The sequence below is a fragment of the Charadrius vociferus genome, unplaced genomic scaffold, assembly GCF_000708025.1.
Source record: "Charadrius vociferus isolate BGI_N301 unplaced genomic scaffold, ASM70802v2 scaffold59, whole genome shotgun sequence".
In the NCBI taxonomy this organism is placed as follows: Eukaryota; Metazoa; Chordata; class Aves; order Charadriiformes; family Charadriidae; genus Charadrius; species Charadrius vociferus.
In genome coordinates, this window is record NW_009661371.1 from 7,781,727 (window position 1) to 7,802,685 (window position 20,959).

Below are 20,959 nucleotides of genomic sequence, written 5' to 3' on the forward strand. Positions count from 1 at the left end.
AGTAAATAATAATTATGTCAGGAGAAACTCCTATAATTATATTATTACACAATTATTATTTTAAAGCTGTACACAATCTTAAGAAAGCACCCTGTAACAACTATTACCTTCTGTCTTTGGCCAAGCACAATCCATTTGCTTAGTTCTTTTTTCAGTTCCTGTTCATATTTCCTCACATCTGGCTTTTTTATTACTACTTTATTCTTGAAAGAGACAAACTCCTCAGGATCTAGCTCCTAGAAAACACCATTAATAAAAAATATTGCAGTACTATGTTATCTATTTATTTTTATATATTTTGCCCACAGCTGTGTATACACACCTGTGCCCTGGGCCACTCTTGCCAGACTTTCACCATTGCGTCATAAAGCTGGATGCTCTCTCGTGGAGACAGAGAAAGATCAGAAGGAATACCATAGTTCTCAATCTGCAAAGAGTTTAAACAAAAGAAAAATAAAGGAATCATTTTGATGGAATCCATCATGCCTAAATGTAACAGTTGCTAAACAATGTTGACACCAGTATTATGCTTACGTGATTGACTGTTAACGCAGCACATGGATGGCAATGTTCAATGATAAAATCACTGCCCTTTAGAGAACACACATACTTTTCCAAATCATTGTATCTTTCTTCATACAAGACTGTGAAGAGACAAAAAAGCTGTCATGATGCACTTGTTTTTTTTAAAAGCAAGTACTTAATCCTGAAAGATTTATTTTTATTTGTAAGAAAACCAAAACAAAATATGCTTAAGTTCACATACCATCATTAAAGTTTTTGCAGAAGTAACACTGAAATTATTTCTTGGTTACAAAATATTCTGATACACACCTAGTCTAACACGATATGATTTCTTTTGTTCTGGTACTTTAGATTTCACTTTACATTTTCTTGTAAAGTTCCTTTCAGAGATTGTAGAGCTTCTTTCTATTTTATCCTCAGCATGTCGCCAATACCTTTTCACAGACTGTAACCACCTACAGTGCAAGAATAAAAATAAGAGTTGCAAAAATATTTTAAGAAAATTGCTACAGCTATAATAGATTAATTACTGCAATCTGCTCGATTTCTTCTATAGAATTTTCAGTCCCCCTTTCACTATCTTCAGTGCAACTTTCTCCAGCTTATCCCAGGGTGCAAACAAAAAATGTGAAATAGCACCATTATATACATAAGTATAGTACAGGTGTCTTCTCTGATTGATGATGGATAAGTGTGCTTATCAGGCTTTGGCAATTCAAATAGATGCAAAAGCCTCCTCAATTCCTCTGCACAGCTCAGTTCTAGGGTCTGAAAGAATAGTAGTGCCTGTTACAGTGTTAAGAGCAACAATATTGTTTTGTGTCAACTGCGGCAGTAAGGGGAGCATAATAAATGTAACAATGTAACTCCAAATCAGTTGCCTCCCAATAGTAATCAACCTCTCTATTTAAAACTGTTCATATGCATTTCAAATACGCTCTTGTGAGCAAGAAAATTCCACACATACTCAGTTAGGTGTTCTGGGTTACTGACAGTAGCAGAGAGTGCCAAAAATGGACACCGAATTGTTACCAGAAGATGCTCCCAAACCTCTGCTCCAATTTCACCACCAAGACAATGGACCTACGTTTTCGGGAAAAAGGATAAACAGAAAATAAGTGTTCCTTATCAAAGTGCATCCATAACAGGAATTGGTTTATGTTTTGCAAAAATCAAAAGTTTGGCAAGATCTGTACTGAATACTTCTTAGCAAATGACCATGAGATCCAAATCAAATGTCCAGTAAATCCCTCTCCAGAATTTACTGGATAGAGAATTAGCCTAAATTTCAATACTATATTCACTGTTTGTACCCTAGATACTCACTGGCATCATTAGCAATTAATTCTATATACAAGAAAAAATACAGTAGCAATTTAAATTCAGCAAGATTTATCACTGACTTTTTCCCTGGAAAGACTGACAAATACCATATGATGTGAAACATCTGTGATCCCAGTCTGGAATGCTCTATGCACCACTACAGTGGTGGCTTTTAGTTCTTCAGTTGACTGGCTTGAGAGAAATAAAGGAAGTTCCTGATAGCTTTCAGTGAACTGTACATACTTGAGAGGACCAACAGTGTTTTAAGTTCTTTCACTGGAGTACATAAACACTATCAGCGAACAGGAAAATGCGAGCTGAGTCTGAAATATTTCTGAAAGTTGGGGTTTTTTACTAGCGATAACATATGTAGAGAAAAATTGAGTCACCAGCATTTTCCCCGCAAGATTTGTCATATATTTGTTAAATTGGTTACTATTAAAAGATGCCTACCTCATCAAATATAACATATTGTATCCGTTTGGTCCATTTCTGGCAACGAGGAGACAGCATCAAGATTTCTAAACATTGAGGCACAGTCACTAGTATCTAAGAAGAAAGGTTTGTAAAGTATTATTTTCGAGTAAAGTAACTAATCAACTACAAGTAAACTCTATATTTAAAAAGCATTTAAAATATATATGTATTTGATTTCAAGGTAAGCATGAACAAATGAATTATTTGCCACTGCTATCTTCAAGAAGGGCAAGAAAGAGGACCCGGGAAACTACAGGCTGGTTAGCATCACCTCCTTCCCTGGGAAGATGATGGAGCAGTTCTTCCTGGAAATCATTTCCAAGCACATGGTGAACAAGAAAATCATGAGGAATATTCAGCATGAATTCACCAAGGGGAAGTCATGCTTGACCAACTTTGACCAACTTCTATGGTGAAATGACTGGCTCGGTAGCAATGGATGTTGTCTTCAGCAAGGTTTTTGACAACATCTCTCCCAAGATTCTCAAAGACAAGCTGCTGAAGCATGGGGCAGATGAGCAGATAGTGAAGTGGACTGAAAACTGGTTGGAAGGCTGGGCCCTGAGATTAGTGATTAATGGTGCAAAGTCTAGCTGGAGGTCAGTAACTAGCAGTGTACCCCAGGGGCCAATAGTGGGTCTGATGCTGTTTAACATCTTCATTAATGATCTGGACGATGGGGAAAAGTGTACCCTCAGCAGGTTTGCTGATGACACCAAACTGGGAGGAGTGGCTGATACACCAGAGGGTCATGCTGCCATCCAGAGAGACATAGGCTGGAGAAATGGGCTGGTAGGAACCTCATGAAGTTCAACAGGGAGATCTGCAAAGTCCTGCACCTGGGGAGGAACAGTCCCATACACCAGCGTATGCTGGAAGCCATCCAGCTGGGAAGCAGCTCTGCAGAAAAGGACCTGAGGGTCCCGGTGGACACCAAGATGATTAAGAGGCAGCAATGTGCCCTTGTAGCAAAAAAGGCTAACGGTATCCTGGGCTGCATTAGGAGGAGCGTTGCCAGCAAATCAAGGCAGGGGATCTTTCCTCTCTACTCAGCACTGAGGAGGCCGCACCTGGACTCCTGTGTCCAAATTCTGGGCTCCCCACTACAAGAGAGACCAACTAGTAGCCTTCTACGACGGAGTGACTACATCAGCAGACAAGGGAAGAGCTACTGATATATTCTATCTGGACTTCTGTAAGGCATCTGCTGTATGCTGGCAACCAAAGGATTTCAATGATTTTTCTTTTAACCGGAGCTAGTAATCACCTGCATGTCCCCTAAGGATGAATAGGTAAGGTTGTACACCATAGACTGAAAGTTCCTGGTAAGCAGTATAGGTATGCTTAGATTTTTCCTGAACTTTGCATTTAGTAACAGCACAATTGTTGTAATTAGAATGAACATTTTCAGAAGCCAGATGGAACACAGAAGTCATTATTATTACGTGTTAAAACACCCATAAAAATATACCTGAGAATTCATGACATCATTGCGATAATCTCGTGTGAAGACTCCACACACTACCAATCCATCTGGAAGCTTCTTGGTGAATCGACTGTATATAGTTCCCACCACTTGGTTTACAAGGGCCTTAAATAAAGCACGTCATTAAAACTCGACAGTCTATGTCTGGAGGCATATCATATTCTGAGACATATAAAAGCATTCCATTTCGGCACTGATAGTTCATTATAGTGTAGTACATTAATATGTGAGGTATTCTTAAGTCTAGACTGTTAACTTTAACGAGATATGATACTTGTTTTTTAATTATACTCAAATGCTTTCAAAGAAATTTAGTGTTGTGTAAAGTGAGTTACACATTATTAATTCTGTATTTTCAAACCAGTTAAAAATAGATCACATACTACCGCATCCACAAGCACTTTAATGATCTCAAACTCCTGAGGCTGCAGGTGTAAAATACATTTCTGCATCCAGACTAATATTCAAATGAAAAGATGATTTTGATGACCAACCTGAGTATAACCACAAAAAAAATTTATTCTACTTACAGAAAACAATTCACAGATTGTTACTGCATAACAGCCCATGTAATTCAATATCAAAAAATCGTATTACTGAACATTAAAATGAGTTTTGAAAGAAGTCAAAACATTGTGCATCAGCACTTAAGTCAGTTTTTAACTATTATGACAGAACTCTCATTAAAAAATATCCCACTGCCTAGAATTTCATAAATTTTCTCTCAAAGCATCTAACGGTGAATTCAATTTAAAAAAGACGACTTCCTTGGTCATTGTTCTGTTCCAGTATTACTTTAACCATGTTGGTAGGTTTTTGATACCTTACTTAACATGCTACTTACAGCATTTTTGTATATATTAGTGTTTCTGACCTTAAATTAGCTATACAGGTATTAATAGACAAGAACTCTACATCAGCTTAAATATTTTGAAGACTTTTGTAAACTTGCTGTTTCTAATAAATGTAAATGTACAACAGAACCTAAAGATTCAATTTCTAATAAAAAAATATATATCAACTAAATTCGTGTAACAAGTTACCCCAAACAGTTTCAGAATCAGACTGAGAAATACCATAGCCAGACATAGAGAACATGTAGTAGGATGCAGCCTTACCTTTGTAGGAGCAACATACACAACTACTCCATCATTGCTTGTTTTTAGAACTTTTTCCATACAATAGTATGATGCATATGTTTTTCCTGATGAAGTGGGAGCGACAATGACCGCAGACTCATTATTGTCTACAGCATCAAGAAGTTCTCGCTAAGAGGAAAAACAGTTACTTATTCAAAATGTCTTATGTTTTTAGTGAGTAAACCAGCTCTCCCTGTGACATCTCTTATTTTTGCATGTAGACTTTATATACAGATTTTAGACTACAGAAAATTAGAGTTAATCTAGTCATTTTATGACTGTATTCTTTTCTCTTAAACTGTTACTGGGGAAAAAAAAATGGAACTATAAATTGTTACTTGTCTATTTCAATTATTTGGCCTGAGATACTGATACCACAACATTTTGAGTCCAAACCTGGACATTTTCAAATTAAAAAATAAAGTCAGTTAACTCAGCAGCATATACTTCAGTTCCAAAAACTTCATTGTTTTATACAAGGCAGTATTTTTTTCTTGCATTACAATAGTTAGCATCATAGAATGGTTAGAGTTAAAGATCATCTAGTTCCAATCCCCCTACCATGGGCAGGAACACCTTCCACTAGACCAGGTTGCTCAAAGCCCTATCCAACCTGGCCTTGAACAGGTTCTATCAATACTGTCGAAATCCCTCTTCTACTCCTAGCTTACAGTGTTTGTTAATCCGTTTTCTTCCTTATTATTGTCTTCCTCCATGCTCTCTCACCTCACATAGCTCTGTGAAAGGATGGGGGAAGGGGTACAGAAGAGGCAACAGAAATAGTACTAACACTATCTTCCTCTATCAGCATATATGCCAAGTTCCAAGTTGCTTTTCAAGCAAGTGACTGTTTTGCAGATATGGACATGCAAAGCAGCAAATTCAGCTAGCCTCCCAGTCCAATAATTTAAAAAAAAAAAATATCTGAGTTAGACTTACTTTGCTTTAGACAGAAAAGTTATTTCTCAGCTGCTACTACGGGTAATCCTCTACGGACAAATGAGCAGGGGATGAACAGTCAGAGATTATCCAAATGGGGCATTACCACCATCAAAAGTGGCAATAATCAGTGAAATCCCATGGATTAGGCATTTCTTACATTGAATTCCTTGGGCCAAGCTCTCTGTAGAAAAGCTCTCAGTGTAGAAAGAACATGGAATACAGTCCAAAATGATCTACTGAATTTGTTAAACTTGTTAAAAAGTTAAATTTGTTAAACAGCACTATTTTTGACAAGTAGTATAATAATGTGTATTTTTAAATGAAAAAAAAAAAAAAAAATCAAAGATTATTTCCACTAACTTTATGCAAAAAGGTTTGTCTCCTTACCTGCCACGTGTCTGGTATGAAATGCTGCACTCGGGGATCTGGATCATTTCTCTCTTCTCTGAGCAAGTAATAATCCATGTACTGCAGCTGAAAGCGAGCTGGACCCACTTTGATAGCATACTTGCTTATAGTGTGATCGCTACTTTCTCCTGTCTAAAAGGTCAAATGAAAATTCAAGTTGGTTTGAAAGCTAGCAAGAGATTAAGAAAATGGCACATCTTTTGCTCTGTGGAAATCTGCAAGCTTTGAAAAACATATGAAAGTGCAGGTGATTTTTAAATAATTTCTTGCAGAAATCTACACCATATGGCCTTATGTCAGGGTTATGCTTGTATCTCTTCAAAGGAGATTATGTTCTAAAAATAATCTTCTAAAAACATCTTCCACAGCTGGTGGTGGTGGTTTTGTTGTCAGAAGAACTAACAAAACTGGCTAGCAGGCAAAGCTCAGCCTCCTCAAGCTGCTGCCCGCCAGAGCCTTCTTATCCTGTATTTATGTATCTTTTCTTCTGCCTGCCCTGACCGCTTCTGCAATGAATCACAGTTGCAAAAGGAAATTCAACATAAAGACCGACTGTGATCCTGAATTCAGCATAGTAATTTTAAACAATGCCTGTATACCCTACAACATACCAAATTTAATGTTCATGGAAACGTCTGGTTACAACTTCTGATCCTGAGAGCTGTACAGAAAAGCATTACATGTTACAACGTACACCAGAAGATCAGAAAATCACATAATGATTTAGCTTGTCAGGGATGTCTGGATGTCAATTAATCCAACTCACTGGTAAAAGCAGGTGCAATTACATCAGGTCACTCAGGGCTGTGTTCAGCTGAGTTTTTACTGTCTCCAAGGATGGAGATTTCACAACTTCAATTTCTTGAAAGAAGTATCTTCAGCTATTCCTGAAAATTTTGGTTATTCCTAAAATTCCCCCAACTTTGCAAAAGTAATAATCGGAAACAAGCAGCTGCAAAAGCAGGTCCAAAATGCACTGACTGATCTAGAGCCCTTCTGAGCAAGACATTAAACTTGCCAACGTATTCCTTTTATCACCACAAACCTTTACAACAGACATTTTGAGATCCTCAGATCCTACAATTCTACTTCCTGAAATATAATATACTTCATTTGGGGAATGAAACACCCTTATAATAACTATGTAGCCAAGAGCAAACAATCATTGTACACCAGTTGAATTCACATAGGAAAAAGAGACAAATAATTCCCCCACTTTGAGAGAAGAAAATTTCTTACAATACAATCGCTTCCTCCTTCACCTCTTAATCCTGATCCTCAAGGAAGGATGATAAACACTTTCCAGAAATAAGCTTCCAAAAATTCCTGACTCTACTGTGCCTGAAAAATGAGACACTGAAGTGACTGATACTGGTTTTACAGTTCACTGTAATCTTCCTTCCTTTTGCTATTGACTTCATCTTCTGCAGGCTGTGAGTTATGTTCTCCCTCTTCTGCCTGAGAGACACTTTAGCATCCCCTCTCCCTAAAAACATCCCATCTACACACAAAGGTATCAAAATGCTCTTAACATCAAATCAGCCAGTGGCCAGGTTGCTAACATGCAGAAAAGCATGAAGTCAATCCTTCTAGAAATTCCTTGAGAGTCAAATTCAGTGTAGCTACTGGTGGTCTCAGCTGTGGTAGCAAGGACAAGCAATTCAGTATCTGAAACTGTTTCCTTCAGAGGTGATCAGTAATACCATAACAGCAAACAGAATAGTTTTCATCCACCTCTTCAGTTTCAAAGATTTTCTTTTCTAAAGTAACACATTTAGGCCTGTTAGAGAGCAGCTTTTAACAGTTATTTTTAACGTGCAGAGTTCAGCTCATGTGATGAGTTGAACAGCAGGTACCTCTCAGAGATGTCTAAGGCAGACATAACTAGAGCAAGTTAATCGTGACGCATGTTTCAAAGGGTATCTTTGCAGCCATATAAAGTTCTGTTTACTAAAGTGGAAGTGGCCTATTGTGCAAGCTAGCCCTCCCATCAAGCAGAGAAATGTATCTGTGGAACTAAAGATTAATATCTGAAGCAAGACTAGACAGTTCCAAATCTTACAGGACAACACAGAATAAAATGTCATATATAGAGCTCAAAACATAGATCTTCTAACGCACTATTCAGTGCTTAAGAAGACACTGTAGATATTCAGCTACAGAGTCAGTTACAGTAGAATCATTACAGTCTCTAAAGTTACCTGGCCAGACAGAGAGCATGCCAAATTCTCAAACCCAAGAAGTCTTAGATATTTGGTCAGCTTTAGTAGATGTGGTTCCTCCAAGAGATCTTGATATTTTTCAAGGAGGACATGAATTCTCCTCATGACTTCAACAGCTTTGCTTAAATCTTTAGATTTCTCACCTTTAAAAAAAAGCCTACAGTTATTTGAGAGCCGATTGTATCATTAGGAGTCTTCTGATATTAGGTATTTTTAGAACAGATCTTATCCATCTAACCACGTTTATGACAATTTAAAAATTAATTTTATTTAAAACAGTTAGAAAAAGGCAACGCATGCTCCTGTGACCTCTGCAAGGAGTGCCACTGAAGACCAAGCACCCAAATAATTCTATCTGCTTCTGCATGCTCAGCTATAGAGGGAATTCATACTTCTGACATCTATGCTGTAACAGAGCTCCCCCATTTCACCTTCCAGACCCACACATTTGTTACTCAGTCTTACTAGCAACATATTTCACTCCAATGTTTACAACTCTCCTCAACACATTTAGAACAGAGTGTGTTTGGACCCTCCTGACTGAGGGTATGGACCAAACAAGTTAATTCTACTGAAACAGGAGGCCATTAACCATGGTAGCACAGATTTCTGTGCAAATGGTCATCATTCACACCGTGAGCTGACCACCTCAGCTAATTAAACAATTCACTGCAATATAGATATATTTTAGTGTGCACGATACATAATCACTGAAGATATATACAATAAAAGAAACTATTTATGTATGCAACATTTACAAAGCAATACAGGAAGATAGCTACAATCTCATTTCACTGGATACTTTACAGCTGACTCAAAGGATCTTGAAATTGCAAAAGGGGACCAGAGCCTGTTAATACTTAAAAGCACCCTTCATGCTCCTGAAACACGGCTGTATTTACACATCTTTATTCCAGCTGAGAATGTCCAAAGTCACTCAGTCTCTTGGTTAAAGGGAGTGGAAGTTGAATACTGAACATGAATTTGGCTATCATACCTTGTTCTTTGCAGTGTTTCTTCCACACATCTAAACAGGCAGACAGTCCTGTCATTTCTACGCTGAACTTCACAGATTTACTTTTAAGGGTCTTGAGCAACTTCTCCAATTTATTTATTCCAACAGTTATATTTGCTTTTATTTCCTTTTCAGCTGGTATACACAAGGCTTTCCATTGCTCCTGTTCTTTCTTTTCTTCTTCAGTTTTCCGACGCCTGTTGTTTTCCTCTATAATTGTTTCTGCTTTACTTTTCTATCCAATAAAATTAAGATATTTAGAACTAACCATCACTGTATGGAATCATCATCAAAAAAAAAAAAAAAGCTAATCCAGAAACTCAATCACAGCACGTACATTATAGTTTTCAATGTATCTGTTTGATACATCGTGGTTTGGGAATTGTATAAAATTGTACTTCATTTTGAAGGAGGTATAATTTCTGAATCCCAATATATGTTGCTCAAAAGAGCTTCCCTAAGCTTCATATTAAGTCAGTGTAAAGCTTCACAAGTAGCATAAAAAAGCACAAATGTGGAAAAATAAAATAGCATATGTCTGAAAGTTAACTTTCAAGCTTTTATTTATGACATGGGTAATAGTAATTTTGATCATATTGAGATACTTTTCAGTAATCTAAATAAAGAGTTCAACCTTACTTGAAGTTCACAAAGTTATTTTATATACAGACTTTTACAGGTAATTCAATAGGCTATAATCTGCAATCCATAATACAGTTTCCATAAACAGGAAATATTACTGAAATTATTATTGCTCAGTATGGTTCACGAGTATGGAAGTACATGCTACATACCCTGTGATGTCTGACAATGTTCACATAGTTAGGATTAATTGCAATATCTACAGGATCTTTCACAGACAATGTTTCCAAATAGTGCAGGGAAATAAATAACTGAATAATGTTTTTTCCAGTATTTCTCAGTAGTTTCCTAAAGTAAAATTAAATTCATGAACTCCAGTTTCCTTCACTCCACATTATAACACTGGCCATAAGCCAAAACCTATCACCCTTTACAGAGTTCATATTTATTCATTTTTTTATTTATTTACTTATGCCTGTTAAAATATAATCACTCATTAGTATTCCTAACTAGGAACAAAAATACTTTTACCAATTAGCTAATTAAATTTGAAGTACAAAGGCAATTTACATTTCTTCAACTGAGAACTTACTAGCGCACTCAATGTTAAAACTTCAGCTGTAGGACTCATATAGTAAAAATCCTTTCCTGGATAATAGAAATAAGATTTGGAAAGAGAAATTTTAATATACTCACATGCTTTTTTTGTGTCTTTTTGACAGCAGCGCTATCATTCCCTGACACATCCTCTTTATATACAATAAATTTTGAAGCGCTGTTTTCTAAAGTGCTTCCATAAAAATGATAAAAAGTCTGTAACTTTTGTATTTGTCTTCTTTCTTCTGGATGTTTGGATTGTGCTGCAAACAGATAAAATTGGTTAAAAAACACTCTGATAGAATCCCAGGCTAATCTATTTCCAAGAAAAGACACATGAGTAATGGATAAATTTCCTAAAAATTCCTCATTGACCTAAAGACCAAATCACATTTTGAAAGAGGCTGGCTGCTAAGACTCACTGAAATCCAACAGTACTTTGAATTATCTGAGAGATAGGCGATAGACTCAAATTCAAACTACTTTAGGCACACATTAACAATACTGGAAAACTTAACAAGCAGGATGCCTGGAAAGAAATTATAATTGAGCAAAATGCCTAGGCTTCTCACACAGTCCATGAAAATAGGCAAGTGTCTTCCAAAGGCAATTCAGATGATCAGAAAGAAACCTCTTCCCCATGAAAACAAGAGTCTGTCATCAAAACATAAGTAAATAAAGCTGTTGGAAGAACACCTATGCTAGCCAACAGAAGATACTGAACTGAGCACACGGATACTTCCACACTCAAGCCTAGGTATTTCTCTCTGACCTAAAATCAAAACAATGAGTCAGTTTCTGAGTGTGAAGACCCACTTTGGAAGATTTTTATGTTTTTCACAAGAAAGACCGAGATGACGCATGTCAGCATTCAGAGTATTCACACAAGGCACAGGAGAGAGAGAAGGCCCTCTCTTCAACTGGAGTGGACATATACCTTCAACTCCAAACTTATGGAACGTGCTCTAGCTACTATTCTGCAGATTACGCTCTCCAAACTTCCCATTGAAATCACAGTGCACAGAATAATGCAAAAAATCATCCAGTCAGAAAGATGAGCAGATGGAACCCTTGTTTCATAGGTCAAATGGTGCAAACACCCACTCAGGAAACATTTCTAAGTCACTAAACGAAAACCATAAGCAACACTGGAAGTACCAACAGTAATCCATGACTTCTCAAGTCTTGGTAGGTTTTTCAGTTTAATTCACTGTATGATGCAACACATGAGGGGAACATCTTTGAGAGAAAGTTTTGTGTACTTGCTGGTATCCACAGTATTGTACACTTCATTTCATGTAAATATGCAAATCTAAGACCAAAACCAAGTCCATGATCTGTTTTCCTTAGTATCTCAAACCGGAAAAAATCATACAGGGAACTATAATGGATAACATCAAGAATTATGACACAAACAACTTTTGTTTACTTCTGTGCTGGTTTCAGTGGGATAGAGTTAAATTTCTTCGTAGTAGCTTGTATGGGGCTATGTTTTGGATTTGTGATGAAAACAGTGGTGATAGCACAGGGGCATTTAGTTTTTGCTGAACGGGGCTTACACAGAGTCAAGACCTTTTCTGCTTCTCACACCACCCTGCCAGCAAGTAGGCTGAGGATGAACAACAAGCTGGGAGAGGACACAGCTGGGACAGCTGACCTCACCTGACCAAAGGGCTATTCAATACCATATGACATCATGCTCAGCAATAAAAGTATGGGGAAGAAGCCAGGGTGGGGAATGTTTGGAGTGATGGCGTCTGTCTTCCCAAGTAACTATCACACATGATGGAGCCCTGCTTACCTAGAGATGGCTCTAAACATGAGCCTGCCAATGGGCAGTGAATGGATTCCTCATTTTGCTTTGTTTGCATGCACAGTTTTTGCTTTACCTATTAAACTGTCTTTATCTCACTGACGGGTTTTCTCACTTTCACTCTTCTGATTCTCTCCCTATTAAACTGTCTTTATCTCACTGACGGGTTTTCTCACTTTCACTCTTCTGATTCTCTCCCCCATCCCACCGGGGCAGTGGGGGGGATGAGCGAGTGGCTGAGCGAGTGGCTGTATGGTGCTTAATTACCGCCTGGGGTTAAACCACAACAACTTATTTTACTTCTTATTTTAATTCTGTTCTCAGAAGATAAGATTGGCTATGTGTGCACTGTGCAAACATCCAAGCAGATTTTGCACACGTATGATTGTGCTTATCAAGCATTATCCAAACTATACATTTAAACATTAAACTGCACATGTACGTACAGTTTGCTTATATAAATCTGTGAAGCACTTTGCAAGCAAAAGGGAATGTATCATGAACATCTGACCACAAGTGCTCATTCTGTTCTACTCGTTAGAACTATATAAGATTGTACACAATGCATATAAATAAAGCACAGGCACATCAGTTTAAGTATAATTTAGCTATTGCAGTAGCTCTCGTTTGGCAAGTATTTATACAGCTGCAAATATTTTCTGAAATGAGAAGTCCTTCTCCAAAACCACAATAACATTTACAATACTGTTGTATCCAAAACAGACATGTAGGCTTTGTGTTACTTTTTCTTACCATCAGCATTGCGCTGCACTCGCTCATATTCCTCAGTCAAAGGTCTGCCAGAATGCCAGTGACGAAGCTCATCAAATTCCTTGTATTTAATAAGTGAAGTAATTGCAGGATCATTGCTGAAATATACAAACATTAAACAGACAAATTAAAAGCGCTTTCCGGCATCTCTAATGAAACATGAATGTTTTGAACATTCAAAAAACTGGCTAATTAACAAAACACAATTTTACTATGGCAGAAAACCAACATAGGGTTTAATTCTACTCCAGATATAGCACATCAAGATAGCCTCAGTTTTTCAGAAAGAATTACTAACAAAGTAAAACCCCATTTTTTCCATTTATTTTCATACTGATTAATCACAGAATGCAATGTAACTACATAACTCGTACACTGGCTAAAAAAATACTCATTGCACTGCACCGAACCCACTTCCACAAGTAGCAGAGCAAATGTAAAGAATAATCTCTTCTTACTTTTTGTTCAGTGTTTTTATTCAATGTTTTTCCTTTCCTGAAATCAATGAGCTTTGCAATTTACGATAAGGCCTTTCAAATACAAGTTGTACATTTAGAAAAACAGTTTCAGAATGTAGGATAAGAATCAAAGATTATAATGCTATAATGATATAGCAAATAACAGTATCAGAAAATACAGATACGTTGACTCTTACCCATCCTTGTTCTCAACTTTCTGTTAATATTTACACCACTACATGTAAATGTGAAATTGTACCCAGTCATAGAAAAAGCACTTCTACATTTGTAAAAATTGAGCATAATACAGATATAAAGTGCAGGGAAGTAGAAAATAAGCCCATATAATGTTATTTCATTAGAATAAAACTCATATGTACCTTTCTAAAACAGGTAGGTCTTTCAAAACATCTCCAGCATAATTTTCAACAAGATCAGATTTCACTGAGATAAGTCCAATCTTAGGAATTTCTTCTTTATAATCTTTACAGTGTAAAAAATAATTAATATTGTTTAATTAAGAATATATATAATGGCATATCATACTTGAAAATTCTGTCATTACATTATAAATTAAATTCTCTAAAGTGAAAAAAAGTAAAGCAGCAGTTCACAAGTTCCCCTTTTTCTGTTTCTTCTAAAGCATGAGAAGAATAATGAAGCAGACATCACTATGGCTTCCTGCATAGATATTCTCATAATCCATTTTAGGCACCTATGCTAACTTTTTGCATGCTACAACCCATCCCATCTCACCAGCATCTACTTTCCTGCACCGATTCCATAAACATGCACTTCCAACTGCATTTATGTTAGATGACTGAAGATTACATGTAATCCTTGCGTATCCTTCCCACATTTGAAGTCTAGCCCCAACTTCAGTCTTTGAGATCTCCAGAGGAGATACAGAAATGGGCAACACAAATGCCGTGCCAGAAGATGCCTTAATATCCCACAGATAACAAATAAACTGTCTTTTTTTGCCCATTTGCTCATTTTGCCCACTTGATGGCTTTGAAACCAGCCCAAGAACACTCACAAACTTAAGTAGAATTACATTCCAGCCTTTACTGAATTTCTTACCAACTGTCTCTTCTAAAGATTTATACAATTCGATAGGTTTAAAACAAACATTTGAAGGTTGTAAAAAAACTGGTTCTCAAGAAATGTCAGATATCAGGCAAAAATGTCTACCTACTTTCAGATATTCAAAACAGGTCTTGTAAGTGAGGGAAGAAAACAAATAATCTCTGAGCGAACCATGCATTTCCCCAACTATGGGCTACTAAACATGATGATGGTGTAATTTAAGACTCTTATGGGCAAGTCACATATCTAGAGCCTTCAAGGACTGCAATGTGAGCTACAGTGATGGCTGGTCTCCACCATTAGGGCAACAATTCCATATTTCACTTAATTTGCTGCTCCCATACCCAATACCTGCATAACCCTATGTCAACAAAGATGTTCTTCAGAGACAGTCTTCCTGCAGCATAATCATTACTTTAATTATGAGTAATTACTACGCTTTTTACTATTATTTGTATTACACTAATCATAATGGTTTTTTACAATACAGAAAATAGATTTGGGCTAGCAATCATGGAACTAAACCCAATTCCTACTGAATATTTGTGCTGTCTACAGTGGAGTCAGAATTTCACCCATAAGGCCTGGTGAGACTTATTTTGGCATCAGCTTCACATTTTGCTAGGGGGTCGAAAGGGAAGGAGGAGAGGATCTATAAAGCATGGAGTAGATTTGTGATCAGGGTAAAATCAGATCACTACTCCTAAAACTTTTAGTGAGAGTAACGAAGATCATGCTTCTAACTCTCTAATTTGTGGAGTTGTCAGTACCTCTAAATAATGTCTGTTCCTGTTCAAGAAATAGTTGGGAAGTCTTTCGTATTGGGAAAGCATCTCCAAAACTGTATTTCGCAGCCAATTTTGTTACGGTGTCCCATAAGCATCGGTATTCATTCTCCATTTCTTTCCCCAATTCCTTTTTGAACTCTAATCCTGTGCAGGGAGTGAAGAAAGAAAAAAAGATAAAAATAATTTTAAAAAGAGTTTAAATTAGAAGTTTCCACAAACAGAACTTCCTATTCACCTACGCAACATTAGGCTCAAAGACGTCAGCCCTATCTAAGATCTTTGGTCGTTACAAGAAATTAGGTTAGAAAGTTGTACATTCAGTTTTTAATAGCCCAGGGTATAAATAACTAAACGTACTGACAAGATGTATTTTCAAAAGAACACCAGATTTAGACTGCCTGTGGTATTCTGCAAGCTCCACAGCTAAAGAAGGGTTTCTCTCACCTTCACCTCCTGCAGGGTAGGACCTTGAGTTGGGAATTTTCTTTAGTGCCCAATAATAGGTATCATTATAAAAATAAGTGTTTCATACCCCTAATATATATTTCCTTCAAAAATTCCTCTACACTTCCTTTATCGAGGTACGCACAGGACACCTTGTGACTAGATTCATAAAGAAAGTGTTCTGGTTTACTATCAGACAGATAGACCCATAGCAGAGGATTTCAGATAAACAGAATTACTCTGAGAAAACATTTGCTACAAGTCTTTTCCCATATTTTCTTTCTCTGACAGCTTTTGTAACTTTTTTGTTAATCTAACACATTTGATGGTGTTCTTAAAGCTCCAGCTCCCAATTCATGTATTTGTAAGACCATACCCAATTTTGTCTGAATCAATCTCATCTGAAATTAAAAATATTACCCAATGCCCCACTGACATTAGGGATCAAATCTAGTTTCCATTCTGACTGTGTTGCACCAAGACAAAATTAAATGGATACAAAACTGGCTAAAACCCAATTGGTTGGGGACACCCAATAACAGTGATGCAGAGCTCTTACTACCTATGCTGTATCACTCTTCCTTTGCGTAAGTACAGGTGGCACATCAAAGATACGACATGGTAAAGAATTCTGAATGAGTACTGGTGAAAGACACTTTCACATGCAATTTTCTAGACTTGGCTATAGAAAAACGTTTCCCTATTATTCCATAAAATGTATGTGTTATTATATCGGTAATTAGAAAATTGTGCTCATTTCTGCTTGTACAAGCAGTTTCATTCTCATTTTGCAGCTTAATAAAGTTGGAAATGTAAGAAAGCAAACTGTTCAACAAAGATAAATACCTTTAGTGTATTCGACCTCATAGTAATGTGCTATATTTCTGAGCAGTGAATCATCATTTAAGTCAGGCAGGTAAGTTAAATCCAACTTCCAACCATTTGTATCACTTAGCTGTGTCAGAGAAAAATGCGTACACAACTGTTGCTGTTAAAATAAAGCAAACAATTAATTCTGACGGAGCACCTTCTCATGTGGAGGGATCAAAGCATCTCCAAAGCAAGGTTAACTACCACAGGTTTTATTGACATGAAAAATAACATACCGTTACCTGACTTGTCTGTGATCAGGAAACTGCCTTCACTGCTCTCCTTGACTGTAATAATCAACATCAAACAACAAAAAGGCCTGTCATCAAACTTGCCATACTGGATGAGACCAAAAGGTCCATCTAAGCCCAGTACCCTAACACTAACGCTGGCTAACTGGAGATGTCTAAGAAGACGTCAAGTATAGAGATTATTGCTCCAAACCCTCTCCTAGCCCCACTGACTTGTGACTCACAAGATTCCTGAACCAGGTAAGGTTTGTCTCCAGCAGGTACATTACGCTCTTTGATCTCATCAGATGACCAAAGTAGCATATAAAGGAATATGAAAACTGACATGACAATTGCACCTGATGACAGGGGAAGGAAGACAGTGCTACACATACCATTTTTATTAATGGTAAAACTTGCTTAGTCCAGCAGGATTTCATGATCCTAATCTGAGCTCTCTGTGAAAGAGGCATATGAAGAAGAAAGGCGACTGTAAGACATTGCATTCTGCAGAGGTCAGCTGCTTGTTCTTGAGATAGGGGTTTACTTCTTCCCTGTTGAGAGATGACAGAAAAAGTTGACCACATCCTTCAGTAAAATGATTGTGCTCGCTTCTATGTCATTCAGTGGTTTGCACTTTGTTAAAGCAGCTATTAATTCTGATCTATTTAAACAATTTGTGCATTGTAATTACTTGTGGATACACTTACTTCAAAACGAACATTCTTGTAGTGCCGGTAGATGCAGATCAGTTATAATGTAATAAAAGAAAAATCTCTTTTCTGAAAAGAATATGACTATGAAAATCAAGACAAAACTTAAAAACGATTGTCACTGTGTCTGCCTAGAAATGTTATTATTTTAAGAGGAAAAGTTATTATCTAGATATATGCCTACGCTCTTTTCTCAGCTGCACAGCAAAAAGTATGTACAGAAATACAGCTGTGCTAACCACTCAGTTATCCTGTAGCCCACTGAATATATGTCTCAAAATATTACTGATATATTGCATCTGTGTTAACTTGATGAAAACATAAGGCTTGTAGTACGGTCACAAAAACAATGTCATGACCGCATCTAGAAAGAGGCCTTTTTTCTTAAATGTCTTGCTAACTTGAGGAAAAGTGTATCCTTCTGTAAAGGCTAGTACGCCACTGAATGTTAGGAATGTTAAGAAAAGAAAAATAAGGAGCGCAACTATCTTCTAAGGTAAAACTTCCTGTAGAAGTAATTGCTCCGAAAGTAAAACCTTCCCCAGGAATAGCCATTGCAGCCAGGAGCACAGTGCCACCCACAGAGAGACGATGCTCCTTTGAAAAAGCTGTGGCCACAGTAATTATCTGAACCAGACCACTTCCAAAGTACAGTCACAAAGGCAGCAGCTAGGTCTCTCTTCAGCTTGGGATCTAGGACAGCCATCTCTCCTGTTAGCGACATGTTTATGGTCACTGTGCTGAAAAGATATTCAAAAAATCCTTACTCTTGCTGATTGCTTTGTCTTCCCTCCCATGGAAGTATTTGGATTTTTCAACACGTTGCTGTATATTTTTAATCCCACAGCACAAGTAAGAACACAGACCACACGTCGAATGTCAGATCCTTTAGGCCACAGTTTTTTCAACAGATGGACAGTCTGATGAACCTGTAGTCATAACATTTTGAATAGCACGAATGACCGCTATAATAAAAACTACAAACAGCTACAAGTCTTATCTTTACAGAGTCCCAGAGAAGGGGAAAAAAGGACGTGAAAACTACAGGAGGAAAAGTGCACATAATCATTAGTAAAAAAAGCTCTTTTTTGTCATGTACTTGACAAGAGCAGAAGTACAGTCACAAAACTGCAGTGTAACTTAACACTCAGGAAAATGGCAGGGGTATATTAGGCACTAAAAGTACAATATATACATAAAAATACCAAAATTTTAAGGTTAAAGTATTTTAAAACAAGAGTAATGAATCCATTGCTTTAAACATGCAAGAGCAGACCTTGCAACTGTAATGAAGCTCTGAAAAAAAAGATACCCAGATTGTGATAGTTAACAGAATGTGCAAGCCTTGGCAGCTGCAACAGGGAGGTTTAGATTTTGAGATGTCTCTACAGACAAGGGTGCTGCTGGCAGCAGCACCGACTCTCGCCCACTACTGCTGAACGTACCCTCCTGCACCCTACCCTCAGGAGCCAGCTGCTGCTGTGGGGGTGAGGCAATGGCCACAGTGCACCTGGAGGGTAGTAGCCACAGCCCCCCAGCTGGCTAAGGGTAGATTTATGCCACAGATGGTGTTTTGTGCTGAATGGGCTCCTTCTGGTCTTCTACAAGATAAAGGCAGTCATCAAGATGGGAACAATCCCTTAAGTGGCATCCCACTGAGCAGTTTCCAGCTGATCCATCCTCCTTTAGTGAAATTTAAAGAAAGAAACAGCTTCAAGCTGCTGTGAAGAAGAGTAGGCACAAAGGAGACCTTCTCAGACTCAGGGTGTCACTACGGATAAGGAAAGAGAGCCCACAGTTCTGGCTAGGAAAGAATTTCAGGTAAAGGAATGGAGGAAGACAGTCAACCTGAGGAGGAAAAAAAGAAAAAATATCAAGTTACCTCTTCTTGTATGCTTTTCAGACTCAGTTTGAGATGTTCATTTAGACACATCAATGGTTCTTTGTATCTGACTAGGTTTTCACAGGCGTATCGCAGATCTTGCTGATACTATGAAGTTCAGAAGTCAAAGTTATATGCAAAAGTCAACAAATACAATGCATCAGGGACTACTAGCTGCAGACAGAAACCATTCAGATATGTAACAGTCTACAGCCTCCGAGAAACATCTAGTCTAAATAAAACTCCTTTAAAAAACACATTCCTGGCCTAAATGATAGTCTTGTCTGGCATATTACAAGACACGTGAGAGTGAACATATAGGAAAGGCTGTATTTGAGACTACCATAAGTAGAATCCTTAACAAGGATGTGAAATGAGACTATAGAGAACAGGGCAGGAATTTGCCACCAAGCACAATATTTGCCTGTGGACTTCATGAAGGACTTCAAGACCAGCAGATTAAAGAAACACAGAATAAAGCCACAGAATCACAGAATTTTCAGAGTTGGAAGGGACCTCTAGAAATCATCTAGTCCCAACTCCCCTGCTAAAGCAGGATTGCCCAGAGCACGTTACTCAGGACTGCATCCAGGCGGGTTTTGAAAATCTCCAGAGAAGGGGAATCCACAACCTCCCTGGGCAGCCTGTGCCACTGCTCTGTCACCCGAACTGTAAAGAAGTTTTTCCATGTGTTGGAACAGAACTTCCTATGTTCCAACTTGCACCCATTGCCCCTCGTCCTGTCACTGGGAACCACTGAAAAGAGTCTGGCTCCATCCTCCTTCAACCCTCCCCTTTAGATATTTGTAAGCAATAATAAGGTCTCCCCTCAGCCTTCTCTTCTCCAGGCTAAAGAGTCCCAGTTCTCTCAGCCTTTCCTCATAAGGGAGATGCTCCAATCCCTCAATCATCTTGGCTGCCCTTTGCTGGACTCTCTCCAGCAGTTCCCTGTCCCTCTTGAACTGGGGAGCCCAAAACTGGACACAGTATTCCAGTTGTGGCCTCACCAGTGCCAAGTAGAGGGGGAGAATGACCTCCCTCGACCTACTGGCCACACTCATCCCTATGCAGCCCAGGATTCCATTGGCCTTTTTGGCGACAAGGGCACATTGCTGGCTCATGGATAATTTACTGTCTACCAGGACCCCCAGATCTTTCTCCTCAGAACTACTTCCCAGCAGGTCC

The 20,959-nt window shown here is 37.9% G+C and overlaps 1 protein-coding gene across 1 annotated transcript in view; it reads right to left on the bottom strand.

Moving 5' to 3' along the window:
• Positions 1–20,959, bottom strand: part of DDX60 (DEAD (Asp-Glu-Ala-Asp) box polypeptide 60) — a 47,264-nt gene that overhangs the window by 21,979 nt on the left and 4,326 nt on the right. The window contains exons 5-24 of the mRNA XM_009893733.1: positions 19,775–19,882; positions 18,660–18,821; positions 17,575–17,733; positions 16,926–17,067; positions 15,618–15,779; positions 14,139–14,241; positions 13,283–13,398; positions 10,816–10,979; positions 9,520–9,772; positions 8,502–8,665; positions 7,689–7,708; positions 6,280–6,421; positions 4,930–5,079; positions 3,797–3,916; positions 2,302–2,397; positions 1,493–1,608; positions 835–980; positions 535–644; positions 323–427; positions 108–236 (exon numbers count right to left, since the gene is read on the bottom strand). Of these exons, the coding sequence (XP_009892035.1) occupies positions 108–236; positions 323–427; positions 535–644; positions 835–980; positions 1,493–1,608; positions 2,302–2,397; positions 3,797–3,916; positions 4,930–5,079; positions 6,280–6,421; positions 7,689–7,708; positions 8,502–8,665; positions 9,520–9,772; positions 10,816–10,979; positions 13,283–13,398; positions 14,139–14,241; positions 15,618–15,779; positions 16,926–17,067; positions 17,575–17,733; positions 18,660–18,821; positions 19,775–19,882 (2,667 nt within the window). The remainder of the gene's footprint in view (positions 1–107; positions 237–322; positions 428–534; positions 645–834; positions 981–1,492; positions 1,609–2,301; positions 2,398–3,796; positions 3,917–4,929; positions 5,080–6,279; positions 6,422–7,688; positions 7,709–8,501; positions 8,666–9,519; positions 9,773–10,815; positions 10,980–13,282; positions 13,399–14,138; positions 14,242–15,617; positions 15,780–16,925; positions 17,068–17,574; positions 17,734–18,659; positions 18,822–19,774; positions 19,883–20,959) is intronic.